This window comes from Rhea pennata, chromosome 4 (assembly GCF_028389875.1).
Source record: "Rhea pennata isolate bPtePen1 chromosome 4, bPtePen1.pri, whole genome shotgun sequence".
Classification (NCBI taxonomy): Eukaryota; Metazoa; Chordata; class Aves; order Rheiformes; family Rheidae; genus Rhea; species Rhea pennata.
Window position 1 is genome coordinate 28,820,390 of NC_084666.1, and position 21,267 is coordinate 28,841,656.

Consider the following 21,267-nt stretch of genomic DNA (forward strand, 5'->3'; position numbering starts at 1 on the left):
GACTGATTCTTGGTGTACATTTCAGAAATTTGAAGCCATATCTTGAGTTACAAGTCAGTCTTGATCATAATTCTTTTGTAAATGAAACATCTTTTTGTCTGTTTTACATATGCAACAGTGAAAAAGCATAAATTTTCCCAGACTTTGTAGATACCATTTTTTTGCCCAACATCAGAATAAATAAGGGGATGCATTCGTAGTGAATATATCTGCTTCTATATCACAAAAATCAATGTAAACTTTGTTACTAATGTCAATGGAAATGGGACCAAACCTTCATCAAAATGCAAGCTTTACTATAATAACACTAGTGTTTCAGTAGCATGTTACAGTGTTTTATTATGTATTTTAATGGATTAAGGATAGTACTTTGCATTCAAATGCTCTTTTGTCTTAAAGTTTGGGGTGTTTCAAGATCACATTGAATGAAGATTGCAGCTCTGCTGTATATTGCCGTCCTTTACCAGTAAATATAATGAGACAGAAAAGTCCTGAGGTCAGGTGGGGCCGACTAGCAGCTAAGTCACCCTGAAACGTCATTCCGCAACCTGCTCCGAGCGCTGGAAAGCGACTCTGATGCCAGAGCATGCCGAGCTCTCGTTAGGTCTAAGCAGGAGCAGATGCTGAAAGGAGGCTCCTCTATCGGCTATCCTGGCTGTTTTGGTTATATTAGGGAGGTTTTTATATTTTTGCAGCAGAATAGAAGGAAGGAAACTAGACCCAGCCTCAGCTCCTAAGTGGTGGCTCACGCACTGCCGTGCCAAGCGGCTCGCTGGTGCGTGCCGGGCTGCCTCCAGCCCTCCGTCCCGCCCGGGCACGCTGTGACTGCTGCGCCCTACCTGCACCCCTTCCGCAGCAATTCTGCAACACTGTGACTCCCTTTAATTCAGAAACGAAAGAAAACCTGTGTCAGATTGGGAGTCTTTCTCCCTTTGTACAGCTGACTTGTTCCGCTGTCCTCGCGCTTGCTCGTGTGACCCTCCCTCTCTGCAAGCCTCACTCCTCAGCGTGTGCCCAAGAGACCACCCTTTCCCAGTGGAAATAATTCAAGCACAGGTTTTCTTTCATGTCTTCACCTGTGTCTTATAAACATTAGTAGTTATGGGCTCTGTGTTGGACAGTGTGAACAAAAACTTTCTCTTAGCATTTAATTTCAGCCTGGATTGAATGAAGAATGATTTCAAGGCAGCTGGATAAAACTCACCGCAAAGCTGAGGTGCATCTGCCCCTGGGGCACTCAGACACAGGCTGCCCCTGCCCGTGACTGGCTCTTATGCTTACAACTCCTAGCTCATCTCTTCCTCATTCTTTTACTTCTACTTTCCTGCTTTATTTTTAAAAATATCTCACTCGAAGCTGCAAACAAGTTCTCTGTCAGCTTTTTCCTTTCCCGTTTGGTGGAGATTTCTGTAATTCACTCACTGTAAAAAACATGACCAACGGGCTGATACACCGAAAGCATTATTTTTTGGGAGAATTCAGAAAGACTGCGATAGCGTTAAGTTGTAGTCCAGCCAAAGAAACTAGCTCCAGAGGACTTCTTTCAAACGAGAGCATTTGTTTTCAAAGCCGCTGAATATTTTGGGGGAGGAGAAAAAAGGCAGGGAAAAACGATCTGATCTTATACAAGAAACGAGGAACATTGCTTTCCTTCTACCCGGAACCTATGCTTTTCTTTTCCTCCTATTAATAAGATGGTATTAAGCCTTAAAAACGTGTAACTCAATACACTACAGCAGCAATGTCACCTTTGAATTTGCAAGCGGTGCAATTACGCAGAGGGGCCTCTGGCCAGAGAGGCCCTGGCAGGGGTGCAGTGAGGAGGAGGAGAGCCGGCGGGCTGGCGGGACGAGGGCCCTGCTTCCTTCCCAGCCTCAGGACCCATTCCTGCCATACCACGCCACAGCGCCACAGGCAGCACGGGCCAGGTAACTCTGGGGGGCCAAGCAAGAAAGCAAATATAAAAATGACCATGAAAATTATATAACCATGAAAACTGGTTCCAGAAAAAGATTGAAGTCCTACCTTGAAATATTTAAATCCCATTTGAACTACACAGATTTACATTCCTGATAAAGTATTAATGGCTTTCGCACAGTATTCTCAGCAGAGATGCCCCAGCATACCAACCTTTGTGTTTTTGGTAGCTGGAATTTGCAGTTCCTCCAGGAGCTGCATTCTTCTAAGTGTTACTTCTATTTTTGGACTGACTACTTTCTTTATATAGAAAAACAGTGCTCTTGTCAAACCGTAGAGACAATATGAGTCACGTATACAATAATACCGAATTACCCCTCTCTGTTGTGGTTCAGTTCATCAAAATCACAAAGGGATTTATAGAAAACAAACATATCTGACAAAGTCTGCTCTTAAACTTCCTGTGTTTAATTCCTGTGCATGTTCGGCCATCTCGACAGTGTACTGTTGAAAAATGAGTTGTTATTAAAACATTGGGTCTTGCAGGAGCTCCACAGGCCCATTTTTTGCTAATGGAAATGAATGGCATTCCTTTGTCAACTTTTGGCTGCCTATCTGCAGTCAACTGTCTGCATAATAAGTGTGGGAATGCTAATGATTATCTTGAAACTTTGATGAACAGCAATTATTTAAGGCTCTTAAATATGTTAAATACATTTAAATGCATTAAAATACATCTTACGCAAAACATTACCAAAGCAGAAGAAAACAGACAAAACCAGAAATTAGAGACTTATAATATGGAAATGCAGTAAAGCAAAATGTAACCAGCATCTTGCAGCCTGAATATCTACCTGGCTACATATCTTCCTAGTTGTGTTTTCCAAGTGGGAATCATTTGCCTCACAGCCTCCTGAGTTACCTTTTCTCTTTGTTTATCTAGTTTGAATTATCCACAAAATGCTTTGGATCAGCTAGTTTCTTTAGGAAATCTCCATATTTTCTGGCTTTTTCTAAGCTGTTCCTTACAAGAAATTAACAGAAATTTTACTTTTAAAACAGTATGATATACTCTTAAGGGGGGTTGTGCAGCCAGTTCCTACTGAAAGGTAATAGGAGTAGAGGGCCTAATTCCTCTAGGCATTTTTGAAAAGGTCTGCAAAACCCACCCATAATGCAAATGCTCCAGCAAAGAGCAAGCTTTAGAGCAAGGAGCCGCTCTCCTCAGCATCCCTGTGACTGCTCGTGCGTGAGCTGGCAGCAGGCAATTACCATATCCCCTCACAGGCATCATTGCTATGCTAAACAAGCTCGGCTTTCCTCCTCTCCTCTTGCAAAATCAGTATTTCTTTCCCCTGCTTGCTCTGGTGCCTCTCTGCACCAGTTGCACGCTGAGCGTGGGTGAGAAGACACGTGCCCGGTGTCCTGAGGAGCTCTCACCACTCCCACCACCCTCCCATTACTGGCCTAACATGCGCCACCGCCATCATGTTGGCTTTCTCCATGGGTGCAGGACTTGTCCTGTAAGGCACCAGCACAACCAGCGCTCCTCCTGCTCTGCGGCTTCCCAGGTTTGAGATCTCTGCTGATTCTAGGATTACAGGAAATGGTGAAGTTATGGGGCACAGGGGCGAGAAGTCAAGATTCCTGAGTGCTTACCTATGATTGTTTAATGCCAAGTGGTTCCTGACCCTTAAAAAAAAATAAGTGCTGTTCTGTCCAGAGCTGGCCAGAACATTTATCTTTTAAGCATAGTCATTTACCAGTTACTATAGGGGCGGGCTATCTGCCACAGTGTCACGGAGGAGTTTAAAATGGGAATAGCAGCATTAGGTAATGAGTTTGTAGCGAGCTAAGAGCTAGGCCCAGGTAGCTGCCTACCCTGCAGCGCCTTCACTGCGGGGTGAGCTGCTGGCGGGATCTCGGTGCCTGCCCACAATATAAGATATTCAAATTCTCTCTTTCCTCCTCAGTTTCAAGCAAGCCCTTGGTCCCTGGTCTCTGGCATTTATAGAAACATGCTCAGACACCTGGTCTAAGGTGTACCCGCAGCACGGCTGTCCGAGTCTTCCCGTTGAGGCTGTCCCATGGCCCTGACTGATCTGATATTCGTGCAGACAGAAAAAGGCTCATTTGTGGTGGTAAAACTACCATCTGAGAGTCTCCAGGGCTTCAGTCCCTACTTGGATGGGGACTCTGTTGAAGGGAATAGTTCATATGTAGGACCACAGACTGATTAACTAAGGATTTGAAAGAAATGCTGAATAACATCCAGATCTTCAAGTATATTTAGGCGCTCTGTTCCCATGGGCAAACAGAAGGCAGTATGCCAGTACTACAGGAGACAGTGTCATGCTATGACATTATGCAATTAAGGCTGGAACAAAACGCATATGAATGTGGGCAGATGAGTTAATGTTGCCCAGGCAATTTTATTTCTGGCATTTCCTATATTTTCTACATCTGACTTTGCAACCTACACATTCACTCATCATAACTTTCTGTTGCAGGCAAGACTTGAATCTACATCCTTCTCACTGAAGAAATAGAACAGAAATCTAAAGCTTTTGGTATCTTCCCTCTTTGGAATGAGGTTGGCTCAAGGCATGTTGGACAAGCGCCAGCGCTGGCCGGGCCGCTGGGGCTGACCAGCCGCGGTGCCCCCCTCCAGCAGGGCCATGGGCCTGTCGCTTCCAGCCTGGAGATGATGACCAGCGTCTGAAGAAGCAGCAACCGAAACACTGCCTGCAGCGCCTGCAGTGTCAGGACTTCTGCAGGATAATTAGGTGAAGCTACAGGATCTGCCAGGTTAAACTTGCATATGGTATACGCAAAAAGCTCTTAATTTACTTAGCAGCTGTGAGCAGCGGAACCAGCCCAGGTGCTCCTCTGGCAGGCTGCGCAGCAGTCTGAGGTTTGCCTGGCGCAGCAAGACTTGCGTGGTGACCTTTCCCTAACGTCACCCAGCCGTGCAGCCCCTCGACAAACGGCCCGTATTGTAACACAGGATGAGACTGAAGGAGATGAAGCAACGGCACTTTAATGCCCCAGTTTTTAGAGTGCTTAATATAGATCCCAAAGGCATTTCTAAAATGGAAAATACAAATTCTGCTAAATGTTCATATAAACATTTTTGAATGAGAGTTAGAGCTTGTATTTACTCAAGAGACTCTGTCATCAGGGCTTTTTTCCCCCCGTTTTGGATCAAACGGGTGTTCTCCGCACCAAACAACTGCTTCTACTGCAGGGGCACAAACCAGGGCAAAAAATCCTGGCAGCAGATGGGCAGTCCTGAACGAGAAAGAAAATCCTTCGCTTCCACTTCTTGGCCCAGAGCTTGGGAACATTACATAAGGGGGAAATAGGAAAAAATGCAAGCTTAAGAGAAGATAAAATCTGATTAAAATGCAGACTAATATAATTGCAGAACATTAGTCAGGCTTTCTTGTGGAAAGAGAAAAATGTCTGCTATTGTGCTGCTATAGAAACGGAGCCGGGCATGCGGGTAGGTGCGGGCGTGCGGAGCGTGTCCCTCCCTCCCCCACTTCCCCTGCCCGGGAAGCAAGATCCTGTCTCACTCCGTAAGCTTGGCCTTTGCTGGCCAGGTGAGCTTTCCCAGGACAGAGAAATGTCGTTTTCCTGTTTGTGTAATTTCTTTTAATATCTCTGTTAGCTCCCTGTTTTGTTCTGCTGTTGGTAGGTGACACAGCTCTGTGCCAGAGGAATGAATAAAAGCCTTTTTTTAGGGCTTTTCATAGGGCTTGATCAACATTGGTTCATCCCATGAGAGCCTGCAGTATATATACTCTGCCCTGAAAAGAGAGTTTTATTGTATTTACTTGCATATAACCGAAGAGAGAATCCAAGGTTTTTTGGATAACTTAATACTTACCTGGAAAGAGCAGACATGGTCTGTGTTTCCGAACAGGGTATCTGCACTACTTGTTGCTTTAAAGATGCATGTTAGAGGTTAATGGCCAATGCATTAAATAACCAGGTAAGCTTCATTCCCTTGGCTGCTGATACAGTGTCTATACGAAACACGTAAGCTGCATGTAAACTTGCTTGTTAAACAACGGCACAAAATAAGTTAGAAAAACGCGTGCCTGAAGCAGGGAAGCGAGCGTTCACAGCCACTCTAACCCGCGGCCATCCAGGCTAACACGTCGGCTCTGGTGCCGGTCACTTCCGCATAATTTAGAGGAAGACATAATAAATTTTATATTAAAAAGATTGATGGATGAGTAAGCCTGTCCCCACTGTACTGGAGTTCTTTCTGGTCCCTAATACTTGGAAAGCAGCTCAGAATTTGAAGAAATAATGTACTACTGCTTACAAATTTTGTGCTAGCATTAAATATTTTAAAACTTCATTTTATCATAATCTATAAATGTACCGTCCTTCTTTGAATATTGCTGACTTTATTTGTACCCCAGTGTCCTCCTGCAACAATTGATTCAGTGGCTCAGTTACACACTTCATGGGAAAATATTTTGTACCTCAATTTTTTGAAAAGTTCAACATTTTAATCTTACAGACTTGTTTTCCTTTTTGTGTTCTGAGACAGAGGGAGAAGAGCCCAGTCTCCAATTATTTTATCATGTTCAGCTTGTCTCCTAGCAATCATCTCCTTTGTAAAACAGAACCCTCTCAACATCTTCGGGGTTTATCCGAAGATTTTCATCACCCTCTCTGATTTCCCCCTTTTTCTACTCTACCCCTTTTTGATGTTGCAGAGACCTCCGCTGCACACATTGGTATAGGTTGCACTAAAGATTTATTTATATCATGGCACTAGAGTATCCTCTGCAGATGTCTAGATGGGACCTCTTGGTCTCATTGACAAACAAATCGTATAATCTGTTTTATACACCCATTCAACTTCATTTAAAAGAAATTAGATTTGGTTTTCCTCCTGCCACTCTTGTTAGACGGCGGTTCAAGTGTTTTGCTACTCTGGCTGCAGAGGCCAGTTTATACCCACTTGTCTTCATGCTGACACTGGCTTCTAGTCTAAGCTTTCCCTTTCCTCAAGCCCCACTTTCTTTGTTTTGCCAAACTGCTATCCTCTGCTGAAACAGGCTGTCCCTTCCTTGAACATCATAGGAGGTTTTGACCATACTTGTCCCGCTTTGGTTTACTCTTTCTTGAAACTGCGGGACAGAATCACACACCATATTTCAGATCTTTTTTTCTGAAATTACTTACCTGACATGACTGGGTTCACATTTGCCTGTTTACATAGCTCCTACTCATCCTGTGATTAACAAGTCTTTCTTTTTCAAGCGCTAATTTCATAGTTGATAGAATAAATTTTTATGATTAATCTCTGCAAGTCATTAGTATTACCAAATTTAATTAGGCTTTCATTAATCCAGTCCTAAGAGGCACTGTTTTTTCAATATACTATTCCCATTCTTGTTTGAGCTAATGATGACTCCCAACTCTGCCATCAGCAGATTTCATTAGCATGTTCATGTTCCTGATGCACCATTATAACGAAGACATTAAGGCAGACAGGAGCCTTGACGAATCCCACGGAGCAACTTCCCTTCAGTCTGACACTTCCCTTATAACATACCCCTCTGCCATCATCTCCTGATCCCCACATCCTCTTTAAATAACCTTTCCTCTTTGGATAGCATCATCACTGAACCCAAATAGTAAAGATCTATCACACTTCCTTTCTTTAAAGAAAAGGGGGGGAAGTGCATCAGGGAAAGATATTCTGAAGCAACATTTCATTTAATCCCATGTTTCATTTTATCCTATTCTCCATTTAATTCGATGTCTCTAATTATTCCTCTCTTTGAGGTTTGTCCAAATTACTGAAACTATTTGTGTGAATCCCCTCCCTTTCTTTAATATGGATACTCCAGAGTGATTTGAGAGCTACACTAAAACCTCCTGTGACGAGCCTGCAACCTTCACCGTCTTGCTCTGTCAGTGCTCTGTGCAAGATACTTCGTTTTCCCCAGTGCAGAAATTTCCTGTGACATAGGAACCCATCCTCCCTTTGGTCTCATCTTTCACATAATCACCTTTTTAAAAAATGGAGCCAAAATGCCCATTACTTCAGAAAATATAGCGAGACCTCTTTTAGTCTGTACTCCCCTCTCACTCCATGGCAACCCTGTTTCTTTTTTCCCTGGCTGAAAAAAACCTGCTCCTGGCCATCATTCCTTTTCTCCTGTGATTCCTCATCTTGTAGACAGAACTTTCCGAGGTGAGCGAGCTGCCTCACCGTTACTTCTAGGCTTGCTATTTCCAGTGACCTCATCTACCAAGCTGTCAGATCTTCTGTAAAACCTTTCACCTTTGCTCAAGGTACAATGTCCAGATCATTTCTGCCGCTCTGGCATAAAAAAAAAAAAAAAAAAAAAAAAAAAAAAAAAAAAAACACACAGTGTTTCCTTTTTATCCAAGTCCTTTGGCTGTGCTGATTTTTTCTAATTATGTCTCTTTTTTCCTGCTTGACTTAGAATGCCTTTTTACTCATCCATTTGCTTTAAACTGCATTGATTTACAATCTATCAAATGATTTTTTTCCTATGATCTTAATGGCCTTACAATACATTCACTGCTTACAAGTGATAAAATAACACCACCTCTTCTTGTTTCAGTGACTGTCAAAGAAATCTGTTTCTCTACTGTATCCAGCACTTCTCCAGCCCAATCAATATTCACAGCACCAGCTATTCTCCCATTTCTACCTGGGAAAGGAGAGCTGCTCAGTAAGCATTATATGCTAGGTATCTTTATCCATGTGCAAACATAACTTCACAGCTTGTAGCAAGCCCTATTCAAATGTTTGTTTGTTCCGATGGTGACTCCAATGTCACTGACTCTCGGTTTTGCCACAGGCTCTCTTTTAACAGCTTTTCCTGCTGTGATTTTGATCCAAATACTTCGGGTCTATTCCTCCGTCTTTTTATGTAATTCAGCATTCAGTGCTACTCAGTGACCTTCACCGTTACCTCTTCCAGAACATGGGAAAGTACCTTTGGGTCAACGATTTCACTCTGCTCTTTTATTTCCTTAATAGCAGGCCTTGTTTCATGAGTTGGTGGGTTTTATTCCTCCATTTTATTGCTCAGGCTCCTTGCTTATGTACCCAAGTGTTTTGAATGTGCTATGCTGTCCACTTTGCTCCCAGGCTGGTACAAGCTGCTGGTTCCTGCCCACCTCTCATTTACATTTTCCCTCCCTTGCCATCATCGTCTCTTCTGCTGTCTCTTTAGCCATTCTCATAGCCATGTTTTACTTGCCTTTTTTCCCCCGTTTCCTTGCATAGCCCTCCACCCCCCCCCAACTTTGCTTCTGAACTCCTTAGTTTCAATTCTGTTCTTAACCAGTTGCCTCAGGTCTGGTTTCGGAGAGCTCCCACTCCAAGTGGTATCTTAAAGTGCTCCATAATCCTGAGCCTTGTCCAAGGCAAGCACGGCAGGGGAAGGAAAGCCTTCCGGAGGTGCAGAAATCAAGCCGTATCCCTACGCGGAAGCAGAATGTATGTGCTCCAGGAAAGGTAAAGATCAGAAGGTGCCTGAGACCTACTGTGATGCTGCTCATGTCTGGGTCTGTATAGTGGCACTTAGAGGTGTAAAACCCCAAATAAGATCCCCGGAAAGATGCGGTCAGCTCTGCCATGGAGCGACAGAGGTGCTTGATGCTTCTGCTAATGCTGGAAGTGTCTCGTTTTGACGGTTGCCAGCTGCCTGTGCACTGATCCGTACCTGCGCTCGGCGCCTTCCCACCCACCCGGCAGCCTGCGGGGACAAACCCAAGCTCTGCGGCTCGTCTTCGGCCCGAGTTTTCACCCTCAGGGCTGCCCGGCCGGGCGCCCCGCGGGGCCCGGTGTCCGAGCAGCGCCGCGGCCGCGGAGCCTCCCCAGGCCGCGCTCGCGGTGCCGCTCCCGGCGCGGCCGCCGCCGCCTCTCGGGCCGCAGCGCAGCGCGGGCGGCTCCTTGCAAAAAGATAAAGGAGGGGGGGAGCGAAAAAAAAAAAAGGTTGCAGAAACTTGCAAGTGCCCGCTTGCAGGGAAAAGGCGGACACACCGAAGAAGCGCGTTCTGCCCGTGGGGGAGCGGCGCGGGGGGCGGCCGGGCTGCCGGCGCGGGGGGCGGTGCGGGCGCGGGGGGCTGCCGGCGCGGGGGGCGGTGCGGGGGGCGGTGGCGGCGGCGGGGCGGCCCCGCCGGGGCGCGGCGAGGGGCGGCGGCGGCGGCGGCGGCGGCGGCGGAGCGAGGCCGCCGGGGCGGGGTTTGCGGGGGCGCCCAGAAAAGCGCCGCGGGAGCGGCGGCGGCGGCGGCGGCGGCGGGCGGAGCGGGCCGCGGCGCGGCGCGGCGCGGAGCGGCGATGCGCCTGACGCAGAGCATGTGCACCATCGCGGAGTGCGGCGCGGCCGGCGCCGAGGGCTGCCCCGCGGCCGGCGCCGCTCGCCCCCGCCTCGTCAAGATCGCCGTGGTGGGGGGCAGCGGCGTGGGCAAGACAGGTGAGGCGGGGGGCGCGGGGGCCGCGGGGCCGCGGGCGGCGAGCCCGGCTAACGCCGCCTCTCTCTGGCCTCCCGCAGCGCTGGTGGTGCGGTTCCTCACGAGGCGCTTCATCGGCGACTACGAGCGCAACGCAGGTGAGTGCCGGCCCGGTCCGGCCCGGCTCGGCCCGGCCCGGCCCCTCGGGGCGCGACGGCAGCGCCGCTGCCTTTGTGCTGCCCCGGGGCCAGGGCGGCGGCGGCGGCGCTGGGGACCGCGGGCGCGTGGTGGTGCTGGTGGTGCTGGTGGGAACTGGGCTGTGCAGCCTCGGGCGGCGGGTGGTGCTGGTGGCGGTGGCGGTGGATGTTCACTGCCACGTAAAAGCAGCAGCGAGGGCAGAGGGGGAAGCCGCTCCGCGCCCGTGCAGCGGCGCCGGGCCGCGGGCTCACCGAAAGGGGCTGTACGGTCCTGGAAGTAGGCGTGCAAAAATAGCATGGAATCGGGTCGTAAGTGTGGGAGACCTGCAGGATGATGGGGCTATGATGGCAACTCGCAGCAGGTACTTCTAGGGGAAGGGGCTTCACAGACCCACCACCACGGCGTGGCGGGCTGGCAACTTGTTTTTGTTGGACATTCAGCCCATGCAATAGTCTGACTGGCCGTCCGAAGAGAGGTGCACACCAGTTACCGCAAACAGGCAGTTTATGATCACAGCTTCACCACTGCTGCCTTTTACCGCGTTTCCATTCTTTACCAGCATTTACTTTATATGGAGAAAACATCCTTCTTTGAGAAAGTCTTTTATCTAAAACAAGAAAGCATAAACCTAATATTTTACCCTAGGCAAACTGAATACTAACAGCTGAAAGACCCAGGCAGTGTCAGGTAAATGGAGAAAAAGAAGCGGCAATGTTAAGTACTTGCCTGAGCATAGGATAGTGTCAGTGTAAAGTCATACAAACTTAAGTACAGAAATCTGCTGAGGAAATGACGGGGGCGGGGGGGGGGGGGGGAATCCCACCAAACAAACAGCATACAGTAAATATTACTGACCAGCCAGCAGAGCTTAAAAATGATCTTTCAGAGAAAAGGTTTGGCAAAGTGCAGAAAGATTAAGTGACAAGCAAACTGCACTTCTATATTAAAAGTTGGTTATTCTGCATAGTTACCTTTATACTTCAGCCAGCCTTTGGGAAGTGATTGAGCTCCAAGTTGCACAATATTAACTGTCAAGCTTCAAAACAAGTCAATGCAGATTGAATCCCAGGTTTCCAGAACATCAAAAAAATTAAGGGGTTGTTAAACATACCAAATTTTTTTATTGGTCCTTCAGTTCACTAATAGCAATATCACTTTCTCTGCAAAACTAACGGGGGAGGGGGGAAGTGAGGTGGTGTATTACTTCATCCAGTTCCTTCCAAAAGCAGCATTTATCTGTCTGTGGAGCGGTGACTGTACTTGTGATACTGTTGGTGTTGTCATTAGGTAATCTCTACAGCAGACATATCCAGATAGATGGAGAGATGTTGGCTATTCAAGTGCAAGATACTCCAGGAGTTCAGGTGAGCTAGACACATCCATGCAGTTCACCAAAGGAGCTCCGATTTTTGTGTGCATGTCCCTCCATGTCTGCAAGATCCTCTCATTACAGTCCTTCTAGAAAATATTTCACTGTCCCTTTCAGAGTTTGGTATTCCGCGTGGGAGAACTGGTAACTGGTTTTTTAACCAGTCAAACCAGATGTCTCAGGTGCCCATAGTGTGCTGGCAGTAAAAGAAAACAACTCACTATTTCACCAAATCATTTGTACGTGGGAGGCTCATTACTTTTGTAGGGCTGAATTATTTAAATGTCTTATTCTCACATATGAGGAACATTAGATAAAAAGACTAAATGCTTTTGTGCAGATGTGGTACACATGAATAAAGATGTTATGACTACAGCCTAGCAAAGATTCACTTCATAAATGTGTACGATGGAAACTTAGGTCTACTGTGTTGTGCCTGTACTCAATAGGATGTTGTAAGTTAAAGTTTTGAATGTATAGACCTGAGTAATGCTGGATTTCTGCCTTTCTGAACTGGGCAGCTCTCCAGGTCTAAATGCTTCCAGCTCATATCTTTGCTTCCCCAGACTTACTGTCTAGCCAGTTAATTTCCCATTCTGTGGAACTACAAAGTCTCTCTCTGCATGCAGAACTACTCAGGTCGATTTTCCGTTTGAGTATAGCAAGCTCCAGTGTTAAATTCCAGCTTTTTGCAGCTGAATCAACATATATATTTGTGTGTCACACTCAGATTAAGTTTGTATTTGAAATGCAAATACATAATGTCTGAAAGTATAAAATGCATTTGGCTTTACAGATGTTGAAGATAGTTGAAGTAGCAAAAAAGATTACAGGAGCCTATCTAACTTAAGATAATTCATCTTCCAGATCCATGAACACAGTCTGGATTGTAATGACCAGCTGAACAGATGCATTCGCTGGGCAGATGCACTTGTGATTGTCTTCTCCATCACAGATTATAAGAGCTATGAACTACTTAGTCACCTTTACCATCACGTTCGACAGTTGCATCCAGGAAACACAGTTCCTGTTGTCATTGTAGCCAACAAAGCTGATCTCTTGCATATTAAAGAGGTGGAGCCTCAGCATGGACTTCAGCTGGCCAACATGCTGGGCTGTACTTTCTATGAAGTATCTGTCAGTGAAAACTATAACGATGTCTTCAATGCTTTCCATGTCCTGTGTAAGGAAGTTAGCAAACAACAAACAACCAGCACTCCTGAGCGAAGAAGAACCTCTCTTATTCCACGGCCCAAATCCCCCAACATGCAGGACCTGAAGAGGAGGTTTAAGCAAGCTTTGTCTGCTAAAGTGAGGACTGTCACTTCTGTTTAAAAGCAGAGCCAAGCGGAGGTTTTGGTCTTCCCAACATTTTAGCCCAAGTTTGACACCTGGAATGTTAAACACTGGCACTTCTAGAGTCCAAGGCATTGGGGGTTTGGGGGGGAAGGTGGTTCAGGTAGCCTTCCGAATGGCTGTAGAAACAAGAAACTGGCTAAAGAAGATGGGAGGGGGGAACTCTTGGAATGGTTCTGGGAGGTAAATTATGGAACAAGTTTCATTTCCAAATGAAAATGCTTTCCAGTAAATGAACTTTCAGTTTGTCTTTTCTCCAATGGGACAGATTTGGCTTAAAGTTCATGCAGAAAAAAACTTTTAACTGTAACTCTCAACTTCTTGTACCTGAGCAGGGAAATAGCCTGAACTGTAGTTCACTGTTCAGAAGTAACCACTTGAGTCTTACCGTGTTTTCACTTGGATGAAGGACAGCATGATATATCTGTTTAATTTTATTGCACAGTAGAGCCATTTATTACGCATGTATTTCAAAACAAACAAGCAAACATGAAATTATTCTATAAATGTAAAATAAGTGGATGTGACTGGGTATCAAGACTGTAAACAATGGTCCTTTATTTTTTACTAGCTACATTATTGCTGACAATTTGAGCAGACTCTTTGTATGCAAAACTATTGTCCACAGGGTGTAAATGTATCTAATTGCAAGTGACTTGTGAGTGTTTTACTGTCTGAAAGTAATATTGTCCAGACTAAATGATCCAACACCGAGCTCTTGAGGAATGAGCCCGGAGTTGAGTGATAGTCCACTGTAGGTAGCAGCTGGTATGAGACATTTTTCTCCTTCTGTCACTCTACCATGTATGATAGGCACAGAAAGAACTTGGCTGTAATTCAGCTTTGATGTGAAACATGCTGCAGGCTGTAGGCAATGAAGCTGGTTGATTTGTTCTGAGCTGAGCCAGTTATTGGTCATCCTTAAACACGTATGGCAGATTTATGTATTTTTACATTGAGCCAATGGAGTTCACAGGCAAAAGGCCTTATACACATGCACTTTAAAAAGCCAGTTGTGCTTTTGTGTAAACTGTAACTTATTTATTTTGTGTATAGTTACTCCTCATATGGAGCAGACTTTTCATTCTTACTGCCTGTTTCAACATTAAATTTTTTGGATTGCATGTTTTCGTGTGTTCTTTATGTCTATGAGAAACAATTAGTGAAACCAATTGGTGAACCAGTGAAACACTGAGACAAAAGTAATAGTTTTCTTAGGGTAGGTAACATACACTGCAGAAACAGAGTTAAGGAGGCCTTTGCTGCCTATACTGTTGCTTCATTAGCATGACCTGCAGGGGGAAGCTTTCACAACCCTTTTACAATTTCCTTGTAAGAAATTCTTTCAGGAGAGGAACTGAAAAATGGAGAGGCTTTACAAAATAGAACAGGATTTTTCATGTCCTTTGTCAAAAAACTCTAATGAGAAAAGAATCATGTAGGGTAGGTCAAAATTGGCAAAACACTGAGTTTTAAGTGCCTTCTACTTAAAAACAAAAGTTGGTAGAACAGTTTTGTATATTGAGCTATATGACACAATGAAGAATTCAAGTTATTGCAAGTCTGCAACTGTTTTATTCATGTATAAAGTAGCTTTAATGTGAGCTCCTACTGCACCCTTCTGCTGAGGAGGATGGTAGTGCTTGGACTAGACTGACTACCACACAGCCTCCCTGGGTTAGTACACAGGCACAGTAATCGGTGTGGGGAGACACCGACATGGTCCTGCTGCTGATCATCTTTTGAACACAAGCTGCCACCCCAGCCTCACCACTGATTTAGGACTAGGATTTTAAACAAAACCGAGCTTGCTCGTCCAGCCTGAGCTTCTCACCAAATACTGCTTAGCTCATTCTAGTAGCAAACCTCCTTGCTAAGAGTGGCCTTGTGTTTTTTTCCTCCGCATCCCTGTTTAGTTTAGTTTAGTGTCACACATGAAGGACTTAGAGACTCCTCGGGCACTTGCACGAGCAAAGTCTCTTCTGTGCTGCTCCTGTTTTCACATGACTGGCAGGAGCTTTGTGTCCCTCCAGCAGCCACAGGAACAAGGGAAAGGTTTTGTCAGGGCATGACAACACCCATTGCCCTGGCCTTCCCCCAGTATGCATTATGCTGTTTCCTACAAAAATGGAGCTACTTATTTTGTGAGAGCCTCTGTAAAGCCTCAATTCCAGTCTTGTTCTACAAGAGGAGTAGGTTTCTTGCAGCCATCTGCTGCTCCCTCTTTAGCTACTAAGAATGGGATGGTGGATGAGTCCCAGCATCTGCCCCCACATCTGTGCCCACTGGCTGAAAAGACCCTCCTGTGAGGAACTCTGGAAAAACAGCCACTGCCTCAAGGCAGGGAAAATGCTTGACCTGTAAGAAGTGCGACAGCACAAGTGTCTACTTAAACCCAACTCATTATCCTTTACAGGATGTCCTCAAATGGCCAGGTGAGAAACCTGAGAGCACTTGATGAAAATGAGTAGGGGAGAGAAAGCCACAGCAACCAGACTCGATCATCACAGGAAAACAGCATCTCAGAGACAGGAATACCTAAGCCCCTTGGGGTTGTCGCCAGAGGTCAGCAATGACCACTAGAAGGAGAAAAGACTTTCTGCTGCCAGCAGAGTATAGACACCTCTCCAGGATACCTCCCAGGACAGAAGCTTTAGGTTCCTAGGGGCAATCAAATAGTGCAAAAGAAAACTGGGTCACAGGCATGTGCTGTCTGGGCATGCACAGCCTTGTGTAACCAGTGGGAGAGAGCAAAGGGATGAAGTTAGGCTCAAAGTTAGGAGCTTTGCTTTATTGATTACATAATTTCCAAAACATCCATATTCTAAGATAAAAAGTACAGAACAAAAGAGAAAAAAGAAACCAAAGGGACTGGCTATTTGCCTTCAAGTTGCTCTGTTAAATATTTCTTGAGCTTTTAACATTACAATTTCATAATATTTCTCATTTCTTATAGCACAAAGTTCCATTCTATAGTGATTGTTACAAATCTCTTTTCCATAGAGGCAACATTGTCCATGCTTTATAATCAGTTCATTGTTCCCTTCTAGCCACTCGAAAGTGAGTTTAGATCAAAATGCAGCCTTTTCTGAAGACCATTATAAACATTTAAGAGAACTTAAGCTAGCTACTGAACAAAGGTTAAAAAGCTACTTCCTCTTTAATCTATTCCTTTGGCATAATAAAGAAAACTATGATAGAGCAAACTTCACATACATGTTCTCACTCTAAGCTCTAGTCTTAGCATCCCTGGGAATGAATCAAGAGGATGCAGCTTTATAGCTCCACCATTTTATGCTGCAATTTCGAAATCTTGGTGCTATATGCAATCATAATCCCTACTGGCTGGTGCTTTTTTATCCTAGATTGTATCAAAGTTTTATAAAGAAAAATTACGTAACTGAGTTTGATAGCAGTTCTTTCATGATCATAAATCAAAGGCTGTTCTTTAATCATGCTGTTCAGAAATCTAGCTCAAGAAAGAATCTGCCACCACAGCCTCTTGAAAGTGGGAACATTTTTTTTCTGTTTTAAATGCATGTGAGAGGGGCATTTTTCCAGGGTTAACATCAAATTATCACAGCCCATATGTCCTACTGCGCAAAACTACAGAGAAGTATGCCATCAGAAACAGTCTTTTCTCCTGAGACTGTGGGTGGAGAAACTAGAGCAGGAACTGGCAATTTGAGAGAGAAGCAACGATGTAACTCCGCACTTGATTCTGGCTCTGTTTCTCTGCTCCTACCAGTTGGGCTGGGAGCACTAGTGGACTGGCAGCTGCTCTGCTGGTCAGGTCAGGGTTGCACCCAGGCCTCTCTGGGGTGAGAGATGAAGTAAGAGCACAGGCTGCTAATGCTCCATGAGGCACATGTGTTTTGCAAGGTAATGTGACAAAGAGGGTGGATTTTGTTAGCCTCTTCCTCCCTTAGCAGCATTTCCAAACAGAAGCAACCCCAGTGCAACCATCGGGATTATTCACAGAGAAAGGGTCTGCTCAGGGAGTGCATATTCAGCAGCCTGTGGTCCTAAGGGACATTTCCTCACCTCCCCCTTTTCTAGGGAATTCTTACAAGCAGCTGTTCTTGCTTGCACTGAGTGGGGCTAGGGAAGGCCAGTGTATACTGGGCGATTCAGGACCGTGCTGCATTGTCTTTATAAAGGGGAGAGCTGGTCACTGGACAACTGGACCATTTTAAGTGCTCTCCGTAAGCTGCAGCCAGGTACCCAGCTGCTTTACCCCGTTTCAGCTGGAAACATAACTGCAGCAGAAGACAGGTCACTTTTTTTTTTGGTGGGGGGGAGGAGGATTGGAAAGGGTGACAGACCAAGAATTTGATGTTTCCAGCCAAGGCAGTCACTTATCTTCTCCACAGATCCTCCCATGTCAGATATCAGTGTCGGACTGGAGATGGTCCGTGGCAAACAGCAACTCGATAGCACTCAGTGGAGTCAGGAGTGCTGAGGAGAGCACAAGGACCTGGAAAAAGGGGGAAAATAAACAGCACATCAAAATTAGGCGGTCCAAGACTGACTGCTGTATAAATGAGACATGCACAAAAACTGTTTGCTTATGCCACACTAGATATGCTGTGTGTTTCTGGTGCTTACTGACAGGGGAATACAACTTGCCCAGTGATACTGTCTGCCAGCTAATAATTGTAGTTAAATCTCTTAAGGAACATAATGACTAGTAGCATTGTACTCTTAATGAATGTGTGCGTTGACTCGCTTCTACCCACATCTTACCCAGTGATTTGTTGTGACTGCCATTGTGTTTACCGCGAGGCACCAGATGCTCAGCCAGCAGTTTCCTCTCCTATAGCACAGAACTTTGTCAACATGCAGTTTTGACTGACAGCTGTTTCCTCTCTGTTTAAGATAAGGCAAGCACTGCAGAAGTGTTGCCTGCCTACTGCGGCTGCTCAGTGAACTACAGTCCCTGTTCGGAAATGTCTCTTCAGACAAGACAGCCGTGGTTCTGTACATCATGACCAAAGTTCAACCTCCGACACCGCTGGGATGCTGTCGTTTTTGTTTCAGTAAGTTTCTAATCCAAGATAGGCCTGATGAACGAACCTGTCACTACAGGGAAGATATGTGCATTGGTAGCTGCACACTGAACCTATTTTTCTCAAGTGAAAAACAATACGGAGGTCTGTAGTAAAGGGCTTGCCTGCAGGGCAAAGCTATCAAGGAGCTGGTGTGTGCAGAGCTAACTCAGGGTCATGTTGCTCTCAAAGTCATAGGACACCTGCTCTTACAAAGCCCCACGCTCTGCTGAGCGTTTGTGGGCTCAGGACTAATGGCTAGCAAGCAGAGACATGGCAGAAGATTTATTGTACTAGTGCACTTGAAAATGATTTTGCTTCTTTTGTGCAAATGCAAGGAGGGGAAGCACAAGCACTAACAACACTGAGAGAGTGTGTGTGTGTTTCCTGCAGTGTGACTACTTGTGCTCAACTTGCTTGTACTCTTCATCGCAGAGCAGGAAGCACTCAGTTCAAATGTGTGGCCTGTTCAATCTAACATTGCAGGCGATTTTAAAGACTAAGAAGATATATACAGTTTAGGATTTGGTAGTAGTACATTTCAACTTTATGTTGGTCTTTCTTTCATCTTTTCACTTCAAATAATGAAAAGAATCTGGAGTTAAATTACTACAGTTCTCTTCTGTGCTGATGATCGTCTCCCCCTCACTTCCCGCTTCCCATATCCTCCCACACAATCTGCAGCAAACTGACACTGATTATCTCTTCTGCTTCCTATGGCTAAAAAACTATTTCTGAATTTGCAGGTGCCAAAGGCTGACACTGTCTTACTGATGTTATGTAAGAATGTACAGCACAGTATGTGCTCATCTTGTTAACACCCAGCTTAATTCTGAAAAACAGGAGGGGACACATTACCCAAGCTTGTGGTCCACAAGCCAAGCAATAACAACAGCCACTGCCAGATGAAAGCAATTTCATCTTGGAGTCCTACCATTAAACCATGAACGGATTTGTGCAACTGATAACAAGCCCAGACAGAGAAATGAGAACCACATCTTTAACTTACGAGCAAGGATAAAGCCAAATACTGTGGGACTTCCCACCTTGCCCCCTGCTATCTGTGAGGGCTCTGTACGGAGATAAATGTGAATATTTATCCTCTCATTTTTACAGAGAATGGGTGAACTGCCTAGATGAGAAATGGCCATATTTTCTTCAAGCAAAGCTCTTCAGGACAAAAAATTCCTTTGCAGACCTTCTTATTTGTGCCTGTCTTGGATGCTCTACAGGAGGGGATGCTGGTTCCTGCGACAGCTGAGCTATGGGAGCCAGGAGCTCACAGCCTCACCCAGCACGCTGCAATGGGCAGCTCCCACGGAACAGGGCAAGGGAAGGAGGCATCTGCATGGGCTTATCTGTCCTTGTGCCTCAGCCTCACAACCACGTATGCTTGTGAGTGTTGAAGGGGGGTATAACTTCCAGTCCTACTCTTTTTCTTTTTTTCACTCTCTTAATTAATGAAAAAAGTCTTTTTTTTCTTTTCTATTAGAATACTTCTCACTTGGTTAGGTACTGTTACAGAGGCTATTCAGCACCATCCAAAACCAAATGATGCCTAGAAAACAATATATTCCTTTGTGCTTCATGATGAGAAATGAATTTGTCATTCATTCTCAGATGAAGAGCACCTCTGTGGATGGAAATGTGTTTTCTGCTACGTGTTGAAATGCCACCCGCCTCAGCTACAAACAAATGCTGCAGTGCATCCTGTCAGCATTTTTGTTACTTTATTCAATTCTTTATTTTTGCACCCACACACCTTTTTGTTTCTCCAGTGCCAATAATTAGTACCAATGTCAGTGCTTTGTTCGAATGGAATGGAACTGTGGGGCCAACACTTCCCTCCTGCCCTGATGTCTGAAACCAATTGCCTGAACATCACAAAAAAAGCTCTGTTAAACACTGGCTCGGGTTAGACAAATGCCTGGCTTTTTGAAAAGGGAATAATCCCGAACAGGTGGCACACATTCACAAGCTGTAGTGCAGAAATCCAGGTAAATCCAACTAACTCATAAATATTTTTATACGAGAGACTTAAACAACTGCTTCTTTTTTTCTTTTTCTTCCTCCTCAAGACTCACCCGTGAAGTCTTTTCACCTCTAACACAGCACTTATGGACAAAGGGCAAGATGCAGTAAAAGCTTAAAATTCTTCAGGAATCTGCCTCAGAGGGTGACCTGCCACCAAGGTTAAGCCAAAGCAAAGCAACACCAGATCCCATGTCATCACTGTCAAGCCTCAATTCCCTCCAGAAAGTTAGTCGAAAATCTTACTGCATAGTTTTCAACCAACTCGCTTGTTAACTTTGTGCTTATCTTTCAAAGTATATTAATACATTTAAAGTGTGGATTAACTTGTCCATCAGTGTGTCACAGTTCAATCCCTGTTCAAGATGGGAAAGAATTTTATTCACTGTGTTGAGGAGATTAGCAATAGGCTAACTGGGGAGAAACATGTTATCAGATAAAAGAAACACTGCTTAAAATTGGTATTCAATACTATAAAATGCTGCTTGCGACTGCTTCGCAAAGACAACTAAACATGTTAAGTTGGTTGGCTCTATCTTGCTAACAATTTCTCACTAATCAAAACTGAATTCCATAGGGATTGAAAACAAGATGTTTACAAGCCACCTTGGAAACTAGACTTATGTTTATGATGCAGCTGGTTACACAGTGCATCTTGCATCTTTCTGCAGCTTTTAGATTACCCTGTATGTCTGCACTACACAGCAGACATCTGATTGCTCTTGAACATATCCCACCACAATTAACAATGCTTTTTTAACATCTTAGATGCTGCTGGAGTCTATCCATCCTCCTCCTTTGCCTCCCCACTCCATTCAGATGACAGCTGCTATAATCAAGTTCTGCTGTCAGAGAGTGAAAGAGGCAAAGACCAGCGCACGGAGG

The 21,267-nt window shown here is 45.1% G+C and overlaps 2 protein-coding genes across 2 annotated transcripts in view; one reads left to right on the forward strand and one right to left on the reverse strand.

Moving 5' to 3' along the window:
- Nucleotides 1–10,267: 10,267 nt before the first annotated feature.
- On the forward strand, nt 10,268–14,427 carry RASL11B (RAS like family 11 member B). The gene is made up of 4 exons (XM_062574632.1): nt 10,268–10,403; nt 10,482–10,538; nt 11,866–11,942; nt 12,815–14,427. The coding sequence occupies exons 1-4, from the start codon at nt 10,268–10,270 to the stop codon at nt 13,280–13,282; spliced, it is 738 nt and encodes a 245-aa protein (XP_062430616.1). The 3' UTR covers nt 13,283–14,427.
- Nucleotides 14,428–16,062: 1,635 nt separating this feature from the next.
- SCFD2 (sec1 family domain containing 2) overlaps nt 16,063–21,267 on the reverse strand; it is a 215,584-nt gene continuing 210,379 nt past the window's right edge. Inside the window, exon 9 of the mRNA XM_062574522.1 lies at nt 16,063–17,780. Within this exon, the coding sequence (XP_062430506.1) occupies nt 17,688–17,780 (93 nt within the window). The 3' untranslated portion in view covers nt 16,063–17,687. The remainder of the gene's footprint in view (nt 17,781–21,267) is intronic.